General features: G+C 43.2%; 1 protein-coding gene across 21 annotated transcripts in view; it reads left to right on the top strand.

Annotated features, from left to right (window-relative positions):
• Positions 1-26,102, top strand: part of AOPEP (aminopeptidase O (putative)) — a 462,828-nt gene that overhangs the window by 241,989 nt on the left and 194,737 nt on the right. For 20 of the 21 annotated variants that reach the window (XR_010322950.1, XR_010322949.1, XR_010322951.1 and 17 more), the window contains one exon: positions 22,349-22,538. The exons of the other annotated variant lie outside the window; for it this stretch is intronic. Coding sequence is in view for 17 of the 20 variants with exons in the window: in XM_003407697.4 (XP_003407745.2) it covers positions 22,349-22,538 (190 nt within the window). In the remaining 3 variants the exon portion in view is untranslated. The remainder of the gene's footprint in view (positions 1-22,348; positions 22,539-26,102) is intronic. 21 annotated transcript variants of the gene reach the window in all.

Below are 26,102 nucleotides of genomic sequence, written 5' to 3'. Positions count from 1 at the left end.
GTTAGACCCGTAGACTTGTTTCTTCTCTGAGTCTTTGGTTTCCTTCTTTCTCTTTTGTTCCAGATAAGTTGTGTATTAGATGGCCACTTCCAAGCTTTTAAGACCCCAGATACTACTCACCACATACACTTTATGAACTATACTATGCCAATTAACAGAGTTGTTCGATGAGACTATGGTCCTAAGCTTTCAAATCCAGAAAACCAGTCTCACAAGGTGTTTGGTTATGTCTAAGAAGTATCTGTAACTGTGTCCCCTATGTGGCTTATTATGTATATAAATATACATGCATGTATACACATACCTGCACGTACATATGTCTATAGATAATCTATCAGTGTACACGTATGTACCTACATATTCATACTCATACACATATATGCCTATATACATATTTGTGTAACCATACACATAGTTTTTGGCATTGTACCAAAATTATATGTGTTGTATCCTTTACCAAAAAAATTTTTCCCTTGTGCACTTCTTAGTGACATCACTTACCTTGGTAGGCTGTGTGCACTTCACCCGTATTCAATGCTACTGTTCCCATTACCAAAAATAACAAGTGTCTACATTCTCAAGAGTGCTTCCCCCCTCACCCCAACCCATTCCTGGTAACCACCAATGAGGATTGGTCTTTGTATTTATTTACTTATTTTTAATTTTAATTAATTTTATTTTGTTATCTTTCAGTTAAAAAAAAAAAAAAAACCACCAATGCCAACAGGAGGCAAAATTTATAAATCTGAGCAAACACATAAACAAACAACCCAGGCTGGCCCTCTTTAGTAATTTGTCACATAGAAACAATCCATCTGTATAGGAAAAACCATCAAATCAGAATCTGTGATGTATGCCATATAGGAGGAAGGATTATCATCTTTGACCCTATGTTTAGTTCCTCAAAATTAAAACCTTGGGTCTGTTCTAAGCTGTTAAGCAAGGAGAGTAAGAATTCTTTTGCTCTTTGCGTAGGTTCCTGCAGCATGTTTTCCATGACTCCTAATGGCTTCTGGAAAGAGCTCTCGTTCCCTTCCTCTCGTGGGGCAAATGAATGCTCTTTAGCTAATTTTCATCAAGAGTCGGCATTCCCGCTGCTTTCCTACTGCACATCCTCAGCTTGACCCACACATTCACAGTTCGCTCATTCCTAAAATAAAATTAGGAGTATTCTTCAAAAGAGTTCAGTCCAAATTGTCCCAGGGAATTCAGAGGGGTAATCGTGTGTGTTGATCTCACGGAGATACGGCAGAAGTGACTGCCAGTTCTGGTAATGGAGCAAGCACCACATTGACCTGAGTCAAGAGCCGCTTCTGCGTGGTCTCTACTGCATCTTTTTAAGTCTTCTCCAGTCTGCTCAGAATTTTGTAGAAACCATATATGTTAGTGGAGGAGGCTTGTGAGTAGCTAATCTTGGAAATGATTGCCCTTAATACTGCCTCTCCTTTATACTTCAGGAGTTTCAGCCATCACAACTCTTCATGAAGATGGTGGCAATAGGTCCCCAAACTTACAGTGTACTTGATTCTCTCCTAAGAGCTTCTTTCAAATGGGTATGTCTATTCTTTTCTTCTTCTAAACATGCAATCATAGAATATTTGTCCTTTTGTGATTGACTTATTTCGCTCAGCATAATGTCCCCCAGAGTCATCCACGTTATGTTTCCAGAGCTCATCATTACTCTTTATGGCTGTATTGTATTCCATTGTATTATGTACCATGTTTTGTTTTATCCCACTTAGGTTGTTTCTATCTTTTTGCTTTTGTGAATAATGCAGCAATGAACATAGGTATGCCTATCTCCCCCATTCTTGTCTTCCCTCGTGTTTGGAAACAGGACATCCCTGGCTAATTGTCTTAGTTTCTTCAGGTTGCCATAGCAAAATACCACAAAGTAGGTGGCTTTCAAGAACAGAAATTTATTTTCTCACAGTTCCAGAGGCCAGAAATCCCAGCCAGGGTCTCAGTCATGTGGACTCTCTCGGAGGCTCTGAGAGAAGAACCGTTCCATGCCTCTCTTCTTGCTTCTTCTAGTGGCTGCCGGCAACCTTTGGCATTTCTTTGCTTCTTGTATAAGCATCTTCACATGGTGAAGTCCCCTGTATGTATGACTCTGTTGCCAGGCCTGCTATCCCCTTTCATAAGGCACCACTCAGGAGGATTAGGACTAGGCCCACCCTACTCCGGTTTGATGCAACTGATGACATCTTAAAAGAAAGATTCTGTTTCGTCAAACAAGGTCACGTTCACAGGCCCGTGGGCTAGGACTTAAACATATCTTTTGGAGGGGCACAGTTCATTCCACAACACCAATGCTGTCCGTTTCAGAGACAAGGGATGCTGGGTGATCAATGGTGTCAGACAATGTAGCTGTCACAGTTTCATTTTCGAAATGTCCCAGTCGTAAAAAAAGCCATTTTGCTAACAAGAAGGGTGGGATTCACTGCCGAGTGGTGTTCACATCCAGGCTGTCGCTGCCTCGCCCGGCTTTCTCAGAGTAGCCACCAGCTGGGTGTTGTCGTCGAATGATGTCATTCCAATCATAACGTTATTTCCCAGCTGGCCAGGATGGAAAAGGGGTTTATTATTGTGGCATGTTTTTCACTGTGCCTGAAAGAAAATGAAGCAGACACGGATATATGACAGTATCACTTCTGTTTTTACAGGTGCGTCTGAAGGATACAAGGTACCTTTCACTTGCAACAGAAATGTGCTTCTATGGCAAAAGCAAACTGAAAAAAAAAAAAGTTTTCCTCAACAGATTTTTTTAAATATAATTAGTGCTGAGAATGGTCTCGAGTACATTGAACTTGACGGGCTGGGGAGCAGACTGCCTAGCCACTGGTCTCATTTCTGTCCCTGCTGACTGGGCTGAGCCTTCATCTTTGCCTCAGTTTCTCCACAGATAAAATAGAGACCGCCCCAGGGTATCTGTGCCTATGTTAGTCTTTCCTTTTGTTTGTTTTTAACTTTTCACTGAAGTATAATATACATTATTATGCTAGATATTGTGCATATTGAGAGTGTACACTTTGTGGAGTGTTCACAGACAACACACCTCCGTAACTAGCACCCTGATCAAGAAACAGAGCATGACCAACACCCCAGAAGGCCTCTTATGCCCTCTTCCAGTCACCCCCCCACACAGACATGTAGGGCCCGGGGCCCAGACTTTTAGCAGCAGAGGTGAGTTGTGAACTTTGTGTGAGCGACATTGAGCGATATATTCTCATTGGTGTCTGTCTTCATTCTCTCAACGCTGTGCTTGTGAGGTTCATCAGTTGTGCTGCATCGAGTCGCAGACCATTCATTCTCATTGCTGTATTGTATACTGCATATTGTGTAAATACGCCCCACTTCATTTACGTGTTTGTTTTTGAGGGCACGAGTTGTAAAGCTTTCTAAGCATTTTGGGAGAAACGCTCTGTTTACTGGTTAGCCTAAACAGGAAGAGTGACCTACTTTCTAATTATGATCCCTGCTTCCTCCCCCACTCTTCGCTGGGGCTGGGAGAAGAGACAGAAGAGAAGCTGCTGCAGAAAGGACCTGTGCTGAAGGATCTAAAATCCCAGCCAGGATAGCCCACACCGGGCTCCATGGGGACCCTGCATCTCGGTGTATAGACTGGTTAGTATATGTGGCTGTCCTCACTGTACCGAAATTTATGCACAGAGAAGTCAAGTAACCTGCCCAAAGTCATTGTGGTTGCCAGAATAATGACCCCCCAAAGATATCCATGTCCAAATCCCTGGAACCTATGAATATGTTGCCTTTCGTGGCAAAAGGGACTTTGTAGATGTGATTAAGTTAAGGATTTTAGATTGGGAGATTATTTTGGGTTATCCAGGAGGCCAATTTAATCACATAAGACCAGCTATAATCAGAGAACCAGAGAAATGGCAGAGTGAACTCTCAACCGACCATTGCTGGCTTTAAAGATGGAGGAAGGAGTCCACAAGTTAACGAATGCAGGTGGCCTCTAGAAGCAAGAAAGGGCAAGGAAGCGGATCTCTCAGAGAGCTTCCAGAAAGAATGCAGTCCTGCCCACACCTTGATTTAAGCCCAGTGAGACCTGTGTCAGGCTTCTGGAGGAAGTCTTCAGGAATTATGAGATAATAAATCTGTGTTGCATTAAGCCACTAAGCTTGTAGCAATTTGTTGTAGCAGCAATAGGAAACTCATACAGTGATGTAGCTGGTAAGTGGGAAACACAGGAGTCAAACTCAGGGCCCTGTCTCCAAAGCCTAAGTTCTTCAAAACCAAGTACTTACCTTTAGCTTTAGTAGATTTTTGGTCTTCCTTGGAATCTCTCCACCAAGGAGGTAAAATAATAGTCCAAATGCTAGCCTGCATCAGGTTAAGACAGGAAATAGGCAGAGTGTGTCTTTGAAGCTCCCTCACTTGGCCATCTGCCAGGCCGCAGGTTCAGAATGCCTCTCGTCTAGAAAAATGTAATGTGATATGCTGCTAACACTTCAGTATGAGTTATTTTAATGTGTTATCCCTTTCTAAAGTAGATGCATTCTAAAATATGACCCAAGGAATGACTCTAATATTTATGAGAAAGAGGTCTACACTAGGGTGCTACAGCTAATCCTGGGCGTTGATGAACCCAATACACATATAAAACCCTTCTTCCTTTCTCACCCCCAGTACAGAATCAGAAAAAAATAAAGACCCTCTTTTCCATATCACCTTATAGATAGGAGTGGCTAATGAGTGGAAATACACTGTGGGCTTTCTAAGAAAAGCTTTGCTTTCCTAATGAAAAGGATGAATGATCCCTGGTGGTGCAATGGTTAAGCGCTCAGCTACAACCAAAAGGTTGGCAGTTCGAACCTACCCACCAGCTCTGGGGGAGAAAGACGTGGCTGTCTGCTTCCATAAAGATAACAGCCAAGAAAATCCTATGGGGCAGTTCCTCCTGTCACATTGGGTCACTATTAGTTGAACATTGACTCAATGACACCTAACAACAACAATGAAAGGGATAGATATTGCTGAAACAGCACCCCCATACACACACACTTTTTTTTTTCTATATAGAACGTGAAAGTGATGTTTGGAGGTATAGTGGCCAACTTGTGACCATGAGGTGGCAAGCATGAGAATGAAAGCCAACATGGTAAGGATGGCAGAATGGACGACAGAAAGACCTAGAGCCCTGAGTACACTGCTAAGTCGTTGAACCAACCCCAGCAGCCACCTTCCCCCAGAGGTCTTATTTGAGAAAGAAAAAAACTTATGTGTGCCAGTGTTAGTTGTGTTTTCTGTTACTTGCAGCTGAATACATTCCAAATGAGTACAGGTTCCTTTCAAATTACAAGAATGCAGCTACCCAGGAATGGGGACGTGGGCTATAAGAATTATTTAGAAGGAAGGGAATTTCTGTGATCCTCACCCACACTTTCACAATGATGAGCACATCCAAGGAATGGTAAGTCAAGAGAACTATCCCAGAGAAATGGGGTTTAGCTTTAAAATAGCCAATAAATCTGATATATTCCATTTGGAGAGACAAAATGCAAGGCTCGTAACTTTAAGTGGAAAAGTTAGTTATAACCAGGGTACTTTAGGGAGCAAAACCTTTTATTTGTTTATTTTTGTTTCTGGTGAGGCTGATTACCTTTTAAAGGGAAAGACTGTTAAATGGAATTCCTCTGAGGCTGACCGTCTGCCCTATACTTTCTGGGACCACCCTGGAAAATACAAGACATGCTGGGTTGGCCTTTCCCAGGAGTCACAATTTGAGGTTTGGAAACACGGCTATTGCTTTTAAAAGCTCAGTTACTTATTAGCCCCCAACAGCCAGGTGATCCCTGGTCCTTTGTGGCACTTATTGATGCAAATGAGCACTTTTAAAAATTAAGAGAGACATTTGCTTTATAAACATCCACTAAGAAGATCTCTGACTGGATGAAGATAACTTCAGCAAGCTAATCCTTTTAACAGAGGTGGTGATATATATTAGGGCAGCTGAATGCGCCTTTGCAGCCAACGGAGAACAATCAGCAAATTCATTCATTTAATTCATGAATTTTCCTTCTATTTACACTTTAAACAAAGGTACCAGTTGTTTGCTGAGTTAACAAGCTCTGCCTTCATTACAAGCCATTAGTGGCTAGTAATAATTGAAACTGTGTTTGGATTTCAAAAATACAATAAACCTAATTAATTTCACCCTTACTAATATGAAATTTGTAGTGACTGGCCTGAACCGCACTAATGTTTGTCTGCCCTCTCCATGAAGCAAGAGTGTGCTAAATAGTTTTATAACCATAAATAAAGTTGATACTAGAATTTTTCATGAAAAAAGTAACCAAAAAAGAAGAAAGGGGCAAAATCAAAGAATGATCCCTACAACTTGAACAAGTAGAAAGAGAACAACAAAAGAAACCCTCAGACACCAGAAGAGAGCAAATAATAAAAGTTAGAGCAGAATTAAATGGAATAGAAAACAGAAAAACAAATGAAAAGCGTTAACAAGTCCAAAAGCTGGTTCTTTGAAAAAATTAACAAAATTGATAAACTATGGACCAAACTTACAAAAGAAAAACAGGTAAGGAAGCAAATAACCCGAATAAGAAATTTTAGATCCAACTGAAATTAAAAGAATCGTATCAGACTACTACAAAAAATTGTACTTTAACAAACTTGAAAACCTAGAAGAAATGGATGAATTTCTACAAACACACTACCTACCTAAACTCACACAAACAGAGGTAGAACAACTAAACAAACCTATAAAAAAAGAAGACATTGAAAAGGTAATTAAAAAACTCCAACAAAAAAAAGCCCTGGCCCAGACAGCTTCACTGCAGAGTTCTACCAAACATTCAGAGAAGAGTCAACACTACTGCTACTAAAGGTATTTCAGAGCATAGAAAAGGACGGAATACTCCCAAACTCATTCTATGAAGCCACCGTATCCCTGATACCAAAACCAGGTAAAGACTCCACAAAAAAAAAAAAATTACAGACCTATATCCGTCATGAACTTAGATGCAAAAATCCTCAACAAAATTCTAGGCAGTGGAATTCAACAACATATCAAAAAATAATTCACCATGACCAAGTGGGATTCACACCAGGTATGCAAGGATGGTTCAGCATTAGAAAAACAATATTATTTATTTATTATTAATATTATTTATAATCATGTAAATAAAACAAGAGACAAGAACCACATGGTCTTATCAATTGATGCAGAAAAGGCATTTGACAAAGTTCAACACCCATTCATGATAAAAACTCTCAGCAAAATAGGAATAGAAGGAAAATTCCTCAGCATAATAAAGGGCATTTATACAAAGCCAAGAGCCAACATCATCCTAAATGGAGAGAGTCTAAAAGCATTCTCCTTGAGACTGGGAACCAGACAAGGATGCCCTTTATCACCACTCTTATTCAACATTGTGCTGGAGGTCCTAGCCAGAGCAATTAGGCTAGATAAAGAAATAAAGGGCATCCAGATTGGTAAGGAAGAAGTAAAATTATCTCTATTTGCAGATGACATAATCTTATACACAGAATACCCTAAAGAATCCTCAAGAAAACTATTGAAACTGATAGAGTTCAGCAAAGTATCAGGATACAAGACAAACATACAAAAAGCAGTTGGATTCCTCTACACCAACAAAAAGAACATTGAAGAGGAAATCACCAAATCAATACCATTTACAGTAGCCCCCAAGAAGATGAAATACTTAGGAATAAATCTTACCAGAGACGTAAAAGACCTATACAAAGAAAACTACAAGACACTAGTGCAAGAAACCAAAAGAGACCTAAATAAGTGGAAAAACATACCATGCTCATGGATAGGAAGACTTGACATTGTGAAAATGTCTATTCTACCAAAAGCCATCTATAGATACTATGCGATTCCGATCCAAATCACCAACTTCATATGGAAGGGAAAGAGGCCCCGGATAAGTAAAGCATTACTGGAAAAGAAGAACAAAGTGGGCGGCCTCACTCTACCTGATTTTAGAACCTATTATACTGTCACAGGAGTCAAAACAGCCTGGTACTGGTACAACAGATACATAGACCAATGGTACAGAATTGAGAATCCAGACATAAATCCATCCACATAAGAGCAGCTGATATTTGACAAAGGCCCAAAGTCAGTTAAATGGGGAACAGAGAGTCTGTTTAACAAATGGTGCTGGCGTAACTGGATATCCATCTGCAAAAAAATGAAACAAGACCCATATCTCATACCATGCACAAAAACTAACTCAAAATGGATTGAAGACCTAAATATAAAATCTAAAACGATAAAGATCATGGAAGAAAAAATAGGGGCAATGTTAGGAGCCCTAGTACATGGCGTAAACAGTATATGAAACATTACTAACAATGCAGAAGAAACCTAGATAACTGGGAACTCCTAAAAATCAAACACCTATGCTCATCCGAAGACTTCGCCAAAAGAGTAAAAAAAACGATCTACAGACTGGGAAAAAGTTTTTAGCTATGACATTTCCAATCAGCGCCTGATCTCTAAAATGTACATGATACTGCAAAAACTCAACTACAAAAGGACAAATAACCCAATTAAAAAATGGGCGAAGGATATGAACAGGCATTTCACTAAAGAAGACATTCAGGTCGCTAACAGATATGTGAGAAAATGCTCATGATCATTAGCCATTAAAAAATATATATATATATATTTTTTTAAGGAATGCAAATCAAAGCTACAATGAGATTACATCTCACCCCAACAAGGCTGGCATTAATCCAAAAAAAACACAAAATAACAAGTGTTGGAGAGGTTGTGGAGAGACTGGAACACTTGTACACTGCTGGTGGGAATGTCAAATGGTACAACCACTTTGGAAATCAATTTGGTGCTTCCTTAAAAAGCAGTCCCACTCTTTGGAATATATCCTAGAGAAATAAGAGCCTTTACATGAACAGATACATGCACACCCATGTTCATTGCAGCACTGTTTACAATAGCAAAAAGATGGAAGCAACCAAGGTGCCCATCAACAGATGAATGGATAAATAAATTATGGTATAGTCACACAATGGAATACTACGCATCAATAAAGAACGATGAATCCATGAAACATTTCATATACATGGAGGAATCTGAAAGTCATTATGCTAAGTAAAATTAGTTGCAAAAGGACAAATATTGTATGAGACCACTATCATAAGAACTTGAAAAATAGTTTAAACAGAGAAGAAAATATTCTTTGATGGTTACGAGAGTGGGGAGGGAGAGAGGGAGAGGGGTCTTCACTAATTAGATAGTAGATAAGAGCTATTTTAGGTGAGGGGAAAGACAACACATAAAACAGGAGGAGAGGTCGGCACAACAGGACTGAACCAAAAGCAAAGAAGTTTCCTGGATAAACTGAATGCTTCGAAGGCCAGCATAGCAGGGGCAGGGGCTTGGGGACCATGGTTGCAGGGGACATCTAGGTCAATTGGCATAAGAAAACATTCTGCATCCCACTTTGGAGAGTGGCATCTAGGGACTTAAAGGCTAGCAAGCAGCCATCTAAGATGGATCAACTGGTCTCAGCCCACCTGGAGCAAAGGAGAATGAAGAACACCAAAGACTCAAGGTAATTATGAGCCCAAGAGACAGAAAGGGCCACCATAAAGCAGAGACTACATCAGCCTGAGGCCAGAAGAACTAGATGGTGTCCGGCTACAACCAATGACTGCCCTAACAGGGAACACAACAGAGAACCCCTGAGGGAGCAGGAGAGCAGTGGGATGCAGACTCCAAATTTTGTAAAAAGACCAGACTTAATGGTCCAACTGAGACTAGAAGGACCCCAGAGGTCATGGTCCCCAGACCTTCGGTTAGCCCAGGACAGGAACCATTCCCAAAGCCAACTCTTGAGACAGGGATTGAACTGGACTATGGGATAGAAAATGATACTAGTGAAGAGTGAGCTCCTTAGATCAAGTAGACACATGAGACTATGTGGGCAGCTCCTGTCTGGAGAAGAGATGAGGGTAGAGGGAGGCAGAGCTGGCTGAGTGGATATGAAAATAGAGAGTGGAGGGAAGGAGTGTGCTGTCTCATTAGAGGGAGAGCAACTAGGAATATATAGCAAGATGTATATAAGTTTTTATGTAAGAGACTGACTTGGTTTGTAAACTTTCACTTAACACACATTAAAAAAAAAAAAAAGTAACCAAACCCATTGCTGTCATGTCGATTCCAACTTCTAGGGACCCTACAGGACAGAGTAGAACTGCCCCATAGGGTTTCCAAGGCTATCGTCTTTTTGGAAGCAGACCCCACATCCTTCTCCCACAGAGCAGCTGGTGGGTTCGAACTGCTGACCTTTCATTTAGCAGCTGAGCACTTAACCACTGTGCCACGGGGGCTCCTGTAGAAAAAATAAACAAGGGGTCAAATTCAAATGCCTTTAGGGAACAGGCAGCACATGGAAATTAGTGAACCAGTAGAGTCTCCTCTAAGAAATACTTGGTCTTGTCTGCTGATTTTCTATGGAGACATGGATATAAGAACCATTTTACTTTTCTCTTAAACCTGCTATAAGAAAAATAGAAGTGCCCACATGATTGGAAATGACAAGTAGATTTCAGCCAGTGGTGGAAAACAGGAGGGGGTGCTGGGGCCCATGGTGAGCTGGGGAGCCTGAGCCCCTTCTACAAGGAGCAGCTGCTACTGAGCTACAGTTGCTGCGTGGGGACGTAGACCTGTTGTAGCCAAATCTTTCAAATTTCGAGATAATTTGAAAAGCTGGATTTCTAGGAAAATCTCCCTACTTATAAACTTTGGCAATGGATTTTTTTTTTTTTTTTTTAATTCCCTGTAGCAGCTCAGTGTAGATTGCAACTTTGCTAGCACTGCTGTAACAGAAATAGAGCAAATGAGCGGCTTTAAAAAGCAGACGTTTAGGTTTTCACTAAATTAGCTCAGTAGACTAGAAGTCTGAATTCAGGGCATCAGCTCTAGGGGAAGATCCTAGTTGTCTCATGTAGCTTCTGTAGGCCCAGAGTTCCTCAGTTCATTGGCCAGCCCCAGCTGGAGTCTACATTCCCTGTTTCTTCTAAGTCTATCCTACTCTCCTTATAACTCCGAAGTGATTAGGTTTAGCAGCTCCCTACACTGATACGACCTCATTAACATAACAAAAAGCTCCTGTTTCCAAATGAGACTACATTCACTTGTATAGGATTAGGATTCCAGCGCATATTTTGGGGGACACAGTTCAGTCCTTAACAATGATTCTCAGAGTATGGTCCGTGGATTGGCATGGTCAGCAACAACTGGGAACTTACTAGACATGCAAATTCTCAGACCCCACCTAGACCTTCTGAATCAGACTCTCTCGGGGTAAGGGTCAGTGATCTATTTTAATAAGCTCTTCAGGCTAGGGTTGCCGAATTAAGCAAATATTGCATGGGACATACACTGAAAAAAGTATCACATTGCTTATCTGAAATTCACATTTAACTGAGGGTCCTGTATTTTTTCTGGCAACTCTGCCTCCATTTGAGAACCACCAGTGTTGATCAATGAAGACATGTCATGGACCAGATCCAAACTGCAGGCCTCTAATTTGTGAGCTGTGGTACAGACCGCTTCCGTTAAAACAGGTCAGAGATGTGTAGCATGGTGGTTAGTAGCACACTCAAGCCAGACTGCTTGTGTGTGCATCAGTTTTGACATTTGTAAGCTATGAGATCTTGGTGAAGTTATGTCACTTCTCTGTGGCTTAGTTTACTCATGTGTAAAATGGGGATAATAGGAGTATCTCCCTCATGGGGTTGCTGGGAGAATTGAATGAGTTAGAGAACTGTGCCTAGGAGAGAGTGAGCAACTTTTGTTGTTGTTAGTTGCCGTCTAATCAATTCTGACTCATGGCAACTCCATGTTTGCAGAATAGAACTGTGCTCCATAGGGTTTTCATGGCTCTGACTTTTCTGAAGCAGACCACCAGGCCTGTCTTCTTAGGCACCTCTGGGCAGGTTCAAACCACCTGCTTTTTGGCCAGTAGTTGAGCACTTAACTGTTTGCACCACCCAGGGACTCCACTTTGTGAATACCAGTTACTATGGTTATCTTCGTTATTTTACTTTTCTTCTTTTTCTCCACTGTCATCTTTACCACCACCACCACAACCACCACCACCATCAACCCAACGGTCAGGGCATACTTGCACTCAGCTGCCTTTAATTCTCTTTCCCTGGACCTTGCTTTGATTTAGTTACTGAACTGATTCTGATATCTGACTCCCCAAGCCAGCTGTGGTGCTTGTTCCTGCCCAGAGTAACTGCCTGCTTTGAAATCTCATTGGTAGTGGGCCTCTCCTGCAGGGGAGACCCCTACATTCTTCCTCATCAACGTTCTGCTTCCAGAATCATTCTTCCATAAAAATAGCAGCACTCAGGCCTATTACTGTAGAGACTGGCCTTCCTGTTTCATGTGTGTCTTCACCAGCCCCCAGCTTGGTACTTTAACCTATTTTGACAGCGTCTTGAGTTTTCAGATTGTCAAGTGCCTGACGGGCTGAGATGCTTGCTCACAGTCATCAGAGCAACCCATGCCTCCCTCACCAATTAAACCCCTGAACACTCTTTGGGAAATCCCCACAACTTCTTTTTCTAGACTAGGAACATGGGGAGACTTGAATTTGAGGATCCAAAGAGCACTTGCACTGTGGTTCAAAGGAAACCAGTGTCCAAGCTGTTCCCACTGAAGTGCTGCAAGCTGCCCTGATGTGTCCCTTCGCAAAGCAGCGTTCCAGGCGCCCACGTTTCCACAAATGACGGCCTCTTGTACAAGCAGTGAAAACCAACTGAATGAGCTATTGTGGTTCTCAGCTGCGCCATTTTATTGTCATTCTGGGAATGAAGCAAAATGCATTATTTTATTAAATAAAGATTTCCCCTGTCTCACAGTGGAGGCTAATTTTATTAGCTCTTTTTTTATAGGAACAAACACCGTAGCCCTGGTTGGGGATTGGAGGAAGGGTGGAGTGAGTGGAGAGAATCACATTTTGTCATCCATGTGCTCGAATGGAGGCTGTCAGCATGTTGTAATTGGTAATTACTTGCCAGACGAGTTCTCCAGATCCTGCAGAAAATGCTCAGCTTTCTGTTCATAGGTAATTTAGGGATTATTCAAAAGACATGTGAAACTAAAAGAAACATTTCTTCATATAGTGTGGGTATGGGTGTGTCCCTGGCATCCAAAATGTATTATAGTTATCAGAATGTTAAATAACTTAAAAAAAAAAAAAATGATTTCTTTGTTCTCACTATGAGAATCGAGAGACTCCTCAGGCTAAACATGTATTTTAAGATTCAAAGAGGGAAAGGAGTCCCAATCCAGTTGGAAAATCCAATCAAATACCATTTTTGCCTCTGATTCTTTTTCAATAATATTTTATTGTGTTTTCAGTGAAGGTTTACACAGTAGTTTTGGTTCCCATTCAACAATTTCTACCCAAATTGTTCAGTGACATTGGTCACCTTCTTCACAGTACGTGAACATTCTCGTTATTTCTGTTCTGGTAGTTCCATTTCCATTCATCTAGTTTCCCTGCCCCTTTCCATTTTTATCTTTGTCTTAAACTAATTGTTGACTGTGTGGTCTCATAGGTTGTTGTTGTTAGATGCCGTCGAGTCAGTTCCAACTCCTAGCAACCCCTATGTACAACAGAGTGAAACACTGCCCAGTCCTGCGCCATCCTCACAATCATTGTTATGCTTGAGCACATTGTTGTAGCCACTGTGTCAATCCATCTCATTGAGGGTCTTCCTCTTTTTCACTGACCCTCGACTTTACCAAGCATGATGTCCTTCTCCAGGGACTGGTCCCTCCTGATAACATGTCCAAAGTTTGTGAGACGTAGTTTCGCCATCCTTGCTTCTAAGGAGCATTCTGTCTGTATTTCTTCCAAGACAGATTTGTTCGTTCTTTTGGCAGTCCGTGGTGTATTCAGCATTCTTTGCCAACACCGTAATTCAGAGGTGTCAGTTTTTCTTCGGTCGTCCTTATTTATTGTCCAGCTTTTGCATGTATATGAGGTGATTGAAAACAACATGGCGTGGGTCAGGTGCACCTTAGTCTTCAAGGTGGTCTCATTAGAGGTGATTTTTTAAAGGAGCACAGAAATTACAGGTGATAAATTCATTATGTTTTGAGCCAATTTGTTATTTAGCTACAAAGTGACCTTAGGAGTTGGTTTTGGTTCAAGGTTTAAAGAGTATCTTAGGGCAATGGACTCGGGAAGTCCTCCGCTCTCAACAAGTCCAGTAGGTCTTGTTTGTTTTCTGTTTTGTTTTTTTTTGAAATTTGAGGCTGTGTTCCACATTTTTAGCTTATTCTGTCAGAGTCCATCTCTTGTGGCCCTGCTTAGAGTGATTGATAGTGGTAGCCGGGCACCATCTAGTTCTTCTAGTCATAGGTTCATGATTGTCTCTGATTCTTTAGCTTTAAAACCTGAGACATCCACTTGCAGCTTTGTTGAGCTTTTAGATGAGAAGAACCACTAGACACTACCTCCTGCCATCTTCCTAGTAATTTGGGGTAATTGCCTCCTTGTAATTGTGCATTGCCCCCTATTATCATACAGGGCTGAAGTCTAAAAGTTGATCTCTCTGGACGTTTTGCCTAATGGGAAGAAGTAAAGTGACTTCGTACGGTCGGAAGGGCTGCCTCATAGCCAAAGGTGGCCTCTGTGTTTTGTTCTCCCATGGTGGTGCTTATCCTGTTAGCAAGTAAACAAAACAGTGAGGTTGGCAAAAATGTTCTGGGGTCCCCAGCCCCCCTTACTAGCAGCCCCTTCCCTCTCTGCTCCCCTCTGTCATCTGTGCTCTTTTATGCTTTCCCTCTCTCCTGCGAGCACCTACACCCAGCCCTGATGGGATCCAGGTATCAGTTGTTTATATCTCAGTATGGACCGAAACCACAGTTGCTTCTCCCAAGATACCTGCTTTAAACCAGAGATTGTAAACCTATAGCTCCTGTTGGCAGGTTTGTTTGCCTCATCATAGTATTCTTAAAAATTGTTGAGCTACCATTTGCAAATCAAAAGATTTAACCTAAAAATCCAGAGTTTTGGCCATGCTGAGTCAACATTCCCACCTAGGATGAGGTGGCAGGCACTGTTGGTGCTGTGTGAACTCCAGTACAGTACTTAAGTCTCTTTCAAACGTAGGAAAATAAGAGACACCTGGGGAGGACCAGGAATTTCAAAGAAAAAAGAAGGGGTGGAGGGAGGGAGGCGGAATTTTGGGGAATGGAAGAGATTCCTAAATATTTAACATGCAAATGACCAACCTGCTTCTCTCCTCCTTTTTTCTACTTCCCTCCCTTGTTACCTACTTCCCTCCCTTGTTACCTACTTCCCTCCCTTGTTACCTACTTCCCCCTCTTGTTACCTACTTCCCTCCCTTGTTACCTACTTCCCCCCCTTGTTACCTACTTCCCTCCCTTGCTACCTGCTTCAGTCCCTTGTTACCTGCTTCCCTCCCTTGTTACCTGCTTCCCTCCCTTGTTACCTACTTCCCTCCCTTGTTACCTACTTCTCTCCCTTGTTACCTACTTCCCTCCCTTGTTACCTACTTCCCCCTCTTGTTACCTACTTCCCTCCCTTGTTACCTACTTCCCTCCCTTGTTAACCTACTTCCCTCCCTTGTTAACCTACTTCCCTCCCTTGTTACCTACTTCCCTCCCTTGTTACCTACTTCCCTCTCTTGTTGCCTACTTCCCTCCCTTGTTACCTACTTCTCTCTCTTGTCACCCACCTCTCTCTTGTCACCTACTTCCCTCTCATCTACTTCCTTCTATTATTATCTACTTCCTTCCTCTTTCTATTCACTTCCCTCATTTGTTATCTACTCCTCCCATTCTCTTGCCCACTTCCCTCATTTGGTATTTACTTGGCTCTTGTTGCGCTTTGAGTTTGTGACCTGCTTTCAACTGTCTCTACTTGTAAAGGGTAATAAGCTTTAGCAATGCTGGTAGGAAGTAGAGGCTAGGAGGAGGCAGACTGGGGTGCATCACCCTTCCTGGGCTCCTAGAATCACACCTGAGGACTGACCAAAACACCCTTGCACCTGTTTGTCTGATCACCTCCTGTGTTGACCCACTGGGGCCTTCCAGCCCAGAACAGGGTTATGAAGAGCCAGGTACTGAGTTTAGGAAATTAGGCTCTGTGGAGGCATTGGCAGCAGCAGTGGGGGTAGTGGTGTTCCCTGACTTTGTCCTCCTCCTTTTCCTCCTTTCCCACTCCACACTTCTCCACCCATCCTGTTAGGAAGAGGTAAAACCTTTGCTGGTCACAAGGTCTGGTGTCCTTGGGCCAGCTCGGGCTGTGATGTAGATTTAGGGAACGAGAGTCTGAGGACACAGCTGGTGGCTTGCCTTGGGCGGACTCTGAAGATAGAACTCCCGGGACAGCAATGATTACTGTACCATGGGCTTGAGCTGACAAAGAGGAACAGACACCCCGAAGTCACAGGTCTAACCCCAGTAACCCTGGGCTTTGGAGTCCAGACTGTGTGAGTTCCAATACTGGCTCATTACCTGCCAGCTCTCCGACCTTAGGCCAGTCACTTAGCCTTTCTATGCCTCACTTTCATTATCTATAAAATGGAAATAATAATAAACTCTATCTTATAAAGTTGTGAGGTAGATTAAATGAAAATGATGTATGTAACCTGCAGTGCTTAGCAAGCACTCCAGCAATATGAGTCTTTAGAAAGAAGATGTGTTTTTCACAGGAGTAACAGGAATGTGGCCCTGGAGGCTCCTGTAGTCATTCTCCACCATCATCACCTTGCAGTTTGTCTGTTTGCCTATTTGCTATTCACAATATTTAGAGGAAAACTCAAACTGACTACCAGTTGCCGTCAAATCAACTCTGACTCATGGCGACTCCATGGGTATGAGAGTAGAACTGTTTTCAGTGGCTGATTTTTCAGCAGGCCTTTCTTTTGAGGTACCTCTGGGTGGACTCGAACCTCCAACTTTCAGTTAGTAGCCAAGCATGTTAACCCTTTGCACCAACTAGGGACTCCTTATACTGACTAACCCATTGCTGTCAAGTTGATTCCAACTCTTAGCAACCCTATAGGACAGAGTAGAACTGCCCATAGGGTTTCCAAGGAGCAGCTGGTGCATTTGAACTGCCAACCTTTTGGTAAGCAGCCGTAGCTCTTAACTACTATGCCCCCAGGGTTCCCTACACTGAGTTTTGTTGTTGTTAGGTGCTGTCAAGTCGGCTCCGACTCATAGCGACCCTAAGTACAACAGAACAAAACACTGCCCAGTCTTGTGCCATCCTCAGGATCATTGTTATGCTTGAGCACCTTGTTGCAGCCACTGTGTCGATCCATCTCATTGTCCTCTTTACCCTCTATTTTACACTGACTAGCATTTTTTTTTTTTTTTTTTTAGCCTTTTCCCTCAAATCCAGGTCCCCTTTCCCACGTGTTACATTGATCGGATGTAGCGTGTTTTCTTCAGGTTTTTGGAACTGGTTCCCACCTCAGGCTACTGAAAGCTCCATATCCCCAAAAGAATATTCCCTCACCCCCTACAGCCCCCAGTTTAAAGGTTACACTAGGTAGGTACAGTGGATGTCAGATGAGAGAAATGGAAGATGACCGTTCCCTACGGAGCAGTCTAGGAGCCAGAAGGGAGAAGGAGCCCTGCCAGGTTGTCTGGGCTACGCTTCTGCCTCTGAAACACCAGATGAATCTCCTGCACTAGACTGCCTCTGGGAAGGAGGGACTAAGGGATTTCACTACCAAGACGAAGGGGCAGGAGCTGCGTGTTTGATCCATAAACGCATCGGTTGGAGTGCTGGCATATATCACTTCACACCCTATGAAGGAAAGAGAAAGCATGGTATTGACCTACCAGAGGGGTTGTGAGGACTTGTCCCCCCTCTCCGATCGCCTCAGGCTACCATGAGTCTACTTTTTAGTTTTCCAAATGAAATTAGCAAGTAATTAAATCCCCCAAGTAAAAGTTGCTTTCATTTGATTATAAGACTCTTAGAGTCCTGCAATTTGACTTTGGAGGAAAATGGGCCTTTGTTTTCCTCTTTGAGGCTCTTCCTTCCTCTCTGTGATGGATGTTGGGGTCCACATACTGCTGGAATTGTGAAAAAAACAAACAAACAAACTTTTAACCCACAAGAAGTTCCAGCTTGGTGGAAGATAAATCTGTTTCCTGGATGTACCTCAGAGGATCTATATAAAAAAGCGGGATCCCTCCTCCCCCCACCCCCACCCACCCCTGTCAGTGGAATTGGGGTCTGCTCCAGGATGATGGGAGGGGTGGCCTGGGGGGCTCCTCTTGTCCTTAGGCAAAAGCAATTTCCTGTCCTCTGATTCCATCCACGCAACCTGCTTTGCCCACTGTGGTAGCAGCTTCTAGCCAGAGCTGATAATTGCTGTATCACTTGCCGAGCCGCAAGATGGGCCACACCGGACAGGTCTCCCTGGAAAAAACAGAAATAAATCAAACACCAGCCCCTACTTAAGATCTGATGAAATTCCCCATTTCCGTTCCAAATTGAATTCCTCCCGAAGGGCTGGAGCAGCTCCTGAGAGTAATGAAGGCACTCCTTCCTCTGCTAGAAGCATGTTTCAAATTAATGGACGCAGCATTCTAATCTGGCTGGGTAGGGAGCTGAACGCACAGTCCTGAGAAGCTGCTTTCAATGCGGGCCTAGTATTTTTAATCTCGAAGGGCAAGGTGGCCACCGTGCAGTAATACCGCCAGGCCTTTGTCAGGAGGTCACTGTGCAGGTGGGCTCTGGAGAAGAACCGAGCACACGCGTCCTGCCCCACCGCCCCCTCCTCAGGCCACATGTAGCAAAAGGAAATTTGTGATTGAGATCACAAGCAAGAGGGGTGGTGAGTTTTGAGAGAGAGTTGAGAATATTACTTTCCTGCCCCCCTCTTATCTGGGAAAGTTAGTAAACTCCATGATTAAAATAACAAAAACAAAAAAGAAACGTTTTTTAGGATGAAAATGTCATGGATGTGACTCTTTTCCATCTTCTGTGAGGATGATGAATCAACAGTTTGGCATTTGTAGAGGCAGTTGACACAGGCCTTTCGAAGGGGGAAAAGAAAGAAGGAAAAGCAACCTCGTTTTAAAATGGGCCTTGTCAATGCGAAGAGTGATCACCAGCTGGCTGATTAGGACCGTGAATAAGGTTCTGAGAAGCCGGAGATGTGTGAGGAGCCGGGTTGAGACCTAGGAATCAAGGTTACAGCAGGAGGAGAAAAGTGGCAAAACTCCTTCTGTTTTGAAGTTGGAGATGAGGCAAGCGATGCTGTTGGTGAAAGATGATTCACTGTTATTCCTCGAAGTCAACTCAAGAGCATTATTTCACTTTTCTTCACTCACTGTTGAAGAAAAGCAGTTCAGGACACAAAGATAAGAGGTTTAAAATTCTACTTAACATGAGAAATTCTGACATTTCGGGTCAAAAGGAGGGGAGGAAATTCTCCTTGAAAGAAAATTCTTTTGGTTCCTTTTTTATGTCAGAATTTTGTTAAAAACCCTTGAGAAAGGTTATCATCCAAATCCTTACTCCATGTTTTTAACTTAGTTTGAAGAAAGAAGTTGTTTCCTTCACAGAGAACTAGAACCCCAAATATAAAGTTGAGTCCCCAGTAGGTGAGTCCCAATTCTAGAGGGCAGAACAGGCTGGAGGAGGGTTTAGGGTGTGGCTGTCAACGGGAAAATTGCTTCTCAGGGAGAGGGGCATGTTTTCCACTGGTGGTGAGGCCGTTTTTACATTATTAGACACACTTCCTTCCGAACCAGGACAGAAGGAAACACATTTATCTCTCGCCTAGGAAGCAAAGATTGAGGATGGGCAGTACAACTTTAGAGACTCCACCAATGCCAGCGTCTGCCTGATGGGCCAAGGCCAGGGTGGTAGTGTCTCCAAGGTACTTACAGGTGGTGAGGGGAGTCTGCGGGACCCAGAAAAGGCTGCTCCAGGGAGAAAAACTAAAGGATAGGGAAATGAAATGCCAGCCCCACGCAGTGCATTCCTTCAGGCCCCTGTGGACTTTTGTATTTGCATAAATGGGCCTTGGATGGGACAAAACAGTGGGCAGGCCACTCTGGCCCGTGGGGGCTTTTTCTTTATGACCAGTACTGCTGCAGTTCCAGTCACTAGCTTGTACAGCCTTGCTGGGTCAGCGATACCATCTCTGTAACAATGTGTGCACCGCCTGGCTGGCTGGGGGCTGGCTGCCTGGCTGGCTGGGGGACCCTTCCAATGCAGCCTTGTCTTTGAGTCTGTTTATAAGACCTGAAGTTACTCCTGTTTTGTTTTAGCCAAAAGAGTGAGCCGCTGCCAGGAGTATGTCTGGAATGTTATTTACTTGGTGCATTTCTGTGGCTTTTCTTTGTAGCACTGCACATGCCAGAGCAAGGGGTCGTTTCCTTGAAAATGCTAGGCTGCACTGGTTGTCTTCTCAATTGGGGTGCTTTCTCAGGAAGAGGAGCTGAGCACCTGTGCCTCTCAGTTTCCTTCCTTCCTGTTTTGTTGCTTTGTTTTTTGTTTTTAATGTTCAGTTCATGCTCTGGACAAATGTTGGCAGAAGGAGCCCTGGTGGTGCAGCGGTTCAGCACTTGGCTGTTAACCGGAAGGTCAGTGGTTCGAACCTAGTAGTGAGTCTGTGGGAAAAAAGGCCTGGAGATCTGCTTCTGTAAAAGTTATAGCCTAGGAGACCCTATGGGACCGTTCCACTCTGCCCTGTAGGGTCACTATGAGTTGGAATTGACCCGATGACACACAAAAACAATGTTGTAGTTGTCACAGCTAACCATTCTGTCTTAAATTCTGCCCCCACAAATACCAAACCAGTTGCCGTCAAGTCAACTCATGGCAACCCCACATGTGTCAGGGTAGAAATGTGCTCCACAGGGTTTTCAATGGCTGATTTTTCAGAAATTGATCACTGGGCCTTTCTTCTGAGGCGCCTTTAGGTGGACTCAAACCTTCAACCTTTTGATTAGCAGCTAAGCATGTTAACCATTTGTACCACCCAGGGACTCCCCTAAATGATCCAACTCCACCTTTACTTTCTGGGATTTCTGATGGGCTATCCCAAGCCCCTGGCAATGCTTTTCCATTTGTGTGCCTGCCCATATTATTTCAGATGAAAGCTGTCGATTTTGGCACACATGATACCCACGTTTCAGTGGCGCTCTCTGAGCTGATTGGGGATGTTGTGCAAGGGAAACATAGGTGGGGTTTTCTCAAATGATGGCCTCGGGGGTGGAAGAAAACTCTGCAAGGAGCACTGGCCTGTGCAGATACGACATGATAACAAACAAGTGGCTCTGAAGAAAGGAGCCAGTGTACACAGTTCTTTGATTTGGAAGGTTTTATAACCGTTTGATTCACTTGATGGAGGCGAGACTTTTTAAGACCACATTCTTCATTAGGGAGACTGTAAACAGGTTCTGGATAAATGGTGACTGCTGATGGAGGAAGCATCAGAGGTATTCTGTTTGCCTCTTCTTCCTTCAGCCTCCCTTCCTCCCATTGCATCTCTGCAGCTCTAATCATGGTATTTGGGGTTTTGAAACAAGGTATTGAAAATGAGATTAGATAAATCTCCCAGGCTGGTGCCAGCCCTGGGGCTGTTTGCACACCTGGGCGGGTTAACTCCGACCTTCCTCCTGGCTCCCTTGCTCTCTCTCTCAGCATAATTTTGTTGTCTGTGGCCATATAAGCACCTATAGGTAGGAAATGATACCACTGAATACCTTTGTCCTACAGAGACTCGGCTTTTTTCTGGGTCTCTTGGAAAGCTCACCCATCCGTGGCACCTGCTAGTTTGGTGACTCAGTGACCCACTCCGTGTGAAATGGAAAATTTTGGATCCCATTCTTCTCGGCATTCCCTGCCCTTCTGCATGACTTCTCCATTTGTTTTTAAGCTGCTCGGCTTTTTGGCTGAAGGGTCGTCTTTGATCACTCGCCTGACAGCCTAGGCTTCACGTTCTCACACCTGCTCTTCCTTTATGGTCCGCCTTTCAGAGAAAATGCTTCCGTGGGTCTTGTAATTTTTTCAGTGTAAAACTTCAGGCAGATTACTGATTACAGGTGATAGCCATTTGATAACGGGGACAACTGCTTGGCAGAAACGGCCACCTGCATCTCTGCCAGAAACATAAACTGCCACTTTATTTATGTCTAAAAGCACCTAAACTGCAAGCCTATCGGTCAAGATCTAACATGCTATGATAATAACAGGCTTGCCTGGCTAAGAAAGCCGCCCGCTGGGGTAGCCATGAGGGCAGGCTCTAACAAGACTCTATGTCTTTTGTCCCCCATTATCCACAGCCCACACCTCATCTTCCTCTCCCAGAGCACCTTGACTGGAAGCAGCCACCTCTGTGGGACCCGCCTTTGCCATGAGATTGCCCACGCCTGGTTTGGCCTAGCCATTGGGGCCCGAGACTGGACAGAGGAGTGGCTGAGTGAAGGGTTTGCCACTCACTTGGAGGATGTATTTTGGGCTGAAGCACAGCAGGTAGGTTTAAGGTGATCCAAAGCATTTCATTACTTGGCATCAAATTTTATTCATATTCATTCGTTCATTCAAAAGATATGTTCTGTGTTAGGAGTCCCTGAGGGGTGCAAATGGTTAACATGCTAGGCTGTTATCTGAAAGGTTGGAAGTTGGAGTCCATCCAGAGGCACCTTGGAAGAAACGCTTGGTGATCTACTTCCAAAGATCAACCATTGAAAACCCTACAGAGTGCAGTTCTGCTCTGACACACATGGGGTCACCATGACTCGGGGTCCACTTGACAGCACCTGGTTGGTTGCCATTGGGTTACGCACTTGGCACTGTTCTGTTTGCTGGGGGCTGGCAGCACGAACGAGGGTTCTCAATCTAGAGCTAGGAGAGAGAGTAGACAGGTAAACAAGTGAATCTGTAACATGTTAGGCAGTGATGAGGGCTATGAAGAAAAATGAAGCCCGTAGAGCATGATTGGGGAGAGCTATTTGACAGGAGGCTAGAGAAAGCCTTCTGATAAGGGGACATTTGAGCAAAGACTTGAATAAAAAGTCAGGCTATGGCACAATCAAGCCATGCTTTGTGGTTGTGGTTGTGATGTTGAACATGGTTTTGTTTTTAAATAATGAGATTCAAATTTAAATCAGGAGTCAGTCTGTGATGTCTGCTGGCAAGTAATGAATGAAGAATGAAGCAGTGTTATAGGTTAGGGAATGGTGAGGACTGTGGGAAACTGGCAGCTGCTACTCAGCTCTAACCAGTTATCCCGTTGGAGGGAAGACTCAGTATAGCCTGGCCTTCTAGTTTTTAAGGAAAGCCTTCAATCTGGATGTCCACGTGAAATTTACTGATTTTAAAAACATTGTGTAAATCAAACACATCCAGAAGCCTGACTTGGTTAACATGCTCCAGTTTGCAACATCTGCTTTAAAGAACTTGTTACCAGTTCTAATGAGGATATTGCAACTACACTGCTTTCTGCTTATTTTCCAGTTCCTAATATCTGGGTGGAGCTCTGGTGGCGCAGTGGTTAAGAGCTCGGCTGCTAACCAAAAGGTCAGCAGTTTGAATCCACCAGGTGCTCCTTGGAAACCCTATGGGGCAGTTCTACTTTGTCCAGTAGGGTCTCCATTAATCAGAATCAACTCGACAATAACAGGTTAATACCTGAGTAGCTTCTTTTTCCTATGACCACCGCCCCTTACACATTGAACTTTTTGGCATTTTTCAAAATTAACATTTTTGTGTACAGCCATTTGATTTTTTTTAAGTTCCTCTGTCTGTTGAAATCCTGTTTATTCTTCATTAACCTGCTCAAGGTCACCTTCTCTGCATAGCCCAGACTGCTCACCACACTCAGAATTTAACACTATCTCCTATTAACTTTCCCCACGTGTCTGTCAGTTTGTCATACTGTGGGGGGCTTGAGTGTTGCTGTGATGCTGGAAGCTATGCCACTGGTATTCAAATACCAGCAGGGTCACCCATGGAGGACAGGTTTCAGCTGAGCTTCCAGACTAAGACAGACTAGGAAGACGGACCCGGCAGTCTACTTCTGAAAATCATTAGCCAGTAAAAACCTTATGAATAGCAGCGGAACATTGTCTGATATAGTGCTGGAAGATGAGCCCCCCAGGTTGGAAGGCACTCAAAAGATGACTGGGGAAGAGCTGCCTCCTCAAAGTAGAGTCGACCTTAATGACGTGGATGGAGTAAAGCTTTTGGGACCTTCATTTGCTGAAGTGGCATGACTCAAAATGAGAAGAAACAGCTGCAAACATCCATTAATAATTGGAACCTAGAATGTATGAAGCCTGAATCTAGGAAAACTGGAAATCATCAAAAAATGAAATGGAATGCATAAACATTGATATCCTAGGCATTAGTGAGCTGAAATGGACTGGTATTGGCCATTTTGAATCAGACAATCATATAGCCTACTATGCTGGGAATGACAACTCGAAGGGGAATGGTGTCGCATTCATCGTCAAAAAGAACCTTTCAAGATCCATCCTGAAGTACAACACTGTCAGTGATAGGATAATATCCATACGCTTACAAGAAAGACCAGTTGTATTAATACGACTGTTATTCAAATTTATGCACCAACCACTAGGGCCAAAGATGAAGAAATAGAAGATTTTTATCAGCTGCTACAGTCTGAAATTGATCGAACGTGCAATCAAGATGCATTGATAATTACTGGCGATTGGAAGGTGAAAGTTGGAAACAAAGAGGAAGGATCAGTAGTTGGAAAATATGGCCTTGGTGATAGAAACAATGCCAGAGATCGAATGATAGAATTTTGCAAAACCAACGACTTCTTCATTGCAAATACCTTCTTTCACCAACACAAGCGGTGACTATACCCATGGACCTCGCCAGATGGAACACACAGAAATCAAATTGACTACATCTGTGGAAAGAGACGATGGAAAAGCTCAATATCATCAGTCAGAACAAGGCCAAGGGCCAACTGTGGAACAGACCATCAATTGCCCATGAGCAAGTCCAAGCTGAAACTGAAGAAAATCAGAGCAAGTCCACGAGAGCCAAAATATGACCTTGAGTATATCCCACCTGAATTTAGAGACCATCTCAAGAATAGAATTGATGCATTGAACACTAGTGACCGAAGACCAGACGAGTTGTGGAATGACATCAAGGACATCATTCATGAAGAAAGCAAGAGGTCACTGAAAAGACAGGAAAGAAAGAAAAGACCAAGATGGATGTCAGAGGAGACTCTGAAACTTGCTCTTGAGCGTTGAGCAGCTAAAGCAAAAGGAAAAATTGATGAAGTAAAAGAACCGAACAGAAGATTTCAAAGGGCCTCTTGAGAAGACAAAGTAAAGTATTATAATGACATGTGCAAAGAGCTGGAGATGGAAAACCAAAAGGGAAGAACACACTCGGAGTTTCTCAAGCTGAAAGAACTGAAGAAAAAATTCAAGCCTTGAGTTGCAATAGTGAAGAATTCCATGGGGGAAGATATTAAATGATGCAGGAAGCATCAAAAGAAGATGGAAGGAATACACAGAGTCATTATACCAAAAAGAATTAGTTGATATTCAACCATTTCAAGAGGTGGCATGTGATCAGGAACCGATGGTACTGAAGGAAGAAGTCCAAGCTGCTCTGAAGGCATTGGCGAAAAACAAGGCTCCAGGAATTGATGGAATATCAATTGAAATGTTTCAACAAACAGATGCAGTGCTGGAGGTGCTCACTCGTCTATGCCAAGAAATATGGAAGACAGCTTCCTGGCCAACTGACTGGAAGAGATCCATATTTATGCTTATTCCCAAGAAAGGTGATCCAACCAAATGTGGGAATTATAGAACAATATCATTAATATCACACGCAAGCAAAATTTTGCTGAAGATCATTCAAAAACGGCTGCAGCAGTATATCTACAGGGAACTGCCAGAAATTCAGGCCAGTTTCAGAAGAGGTTATGGAACCAGGGATATCAGTGCTGATGTCAGATGGATCCTGGCTGAAAGCAGAGAACACCAGAAGAATGTTTACCTGTGTTTTATTGACTATGCAAAGGCATTCAACTGTGTGGAT

Source organism: Loxodonta africana, chromosome 9 (assembly GCF_030014295.1).
Source record: "Loxodonta africana isolate mLoxAfr1 chromosome 9, mLoxAfr1.hap2, whole genome shotgun sequence".
Lineage (NCBI taxonomy): Eukaryota > Metazoa > Chordata > Mammalia > Proboscidea > Elephantidae > Loxodonta > Loxodonta africana.
The sequence above is the reverse complement of the archived record's forward strand: the minus strand, read 5'-3'. Positions and strand labels throughout refer to the sequence as shown.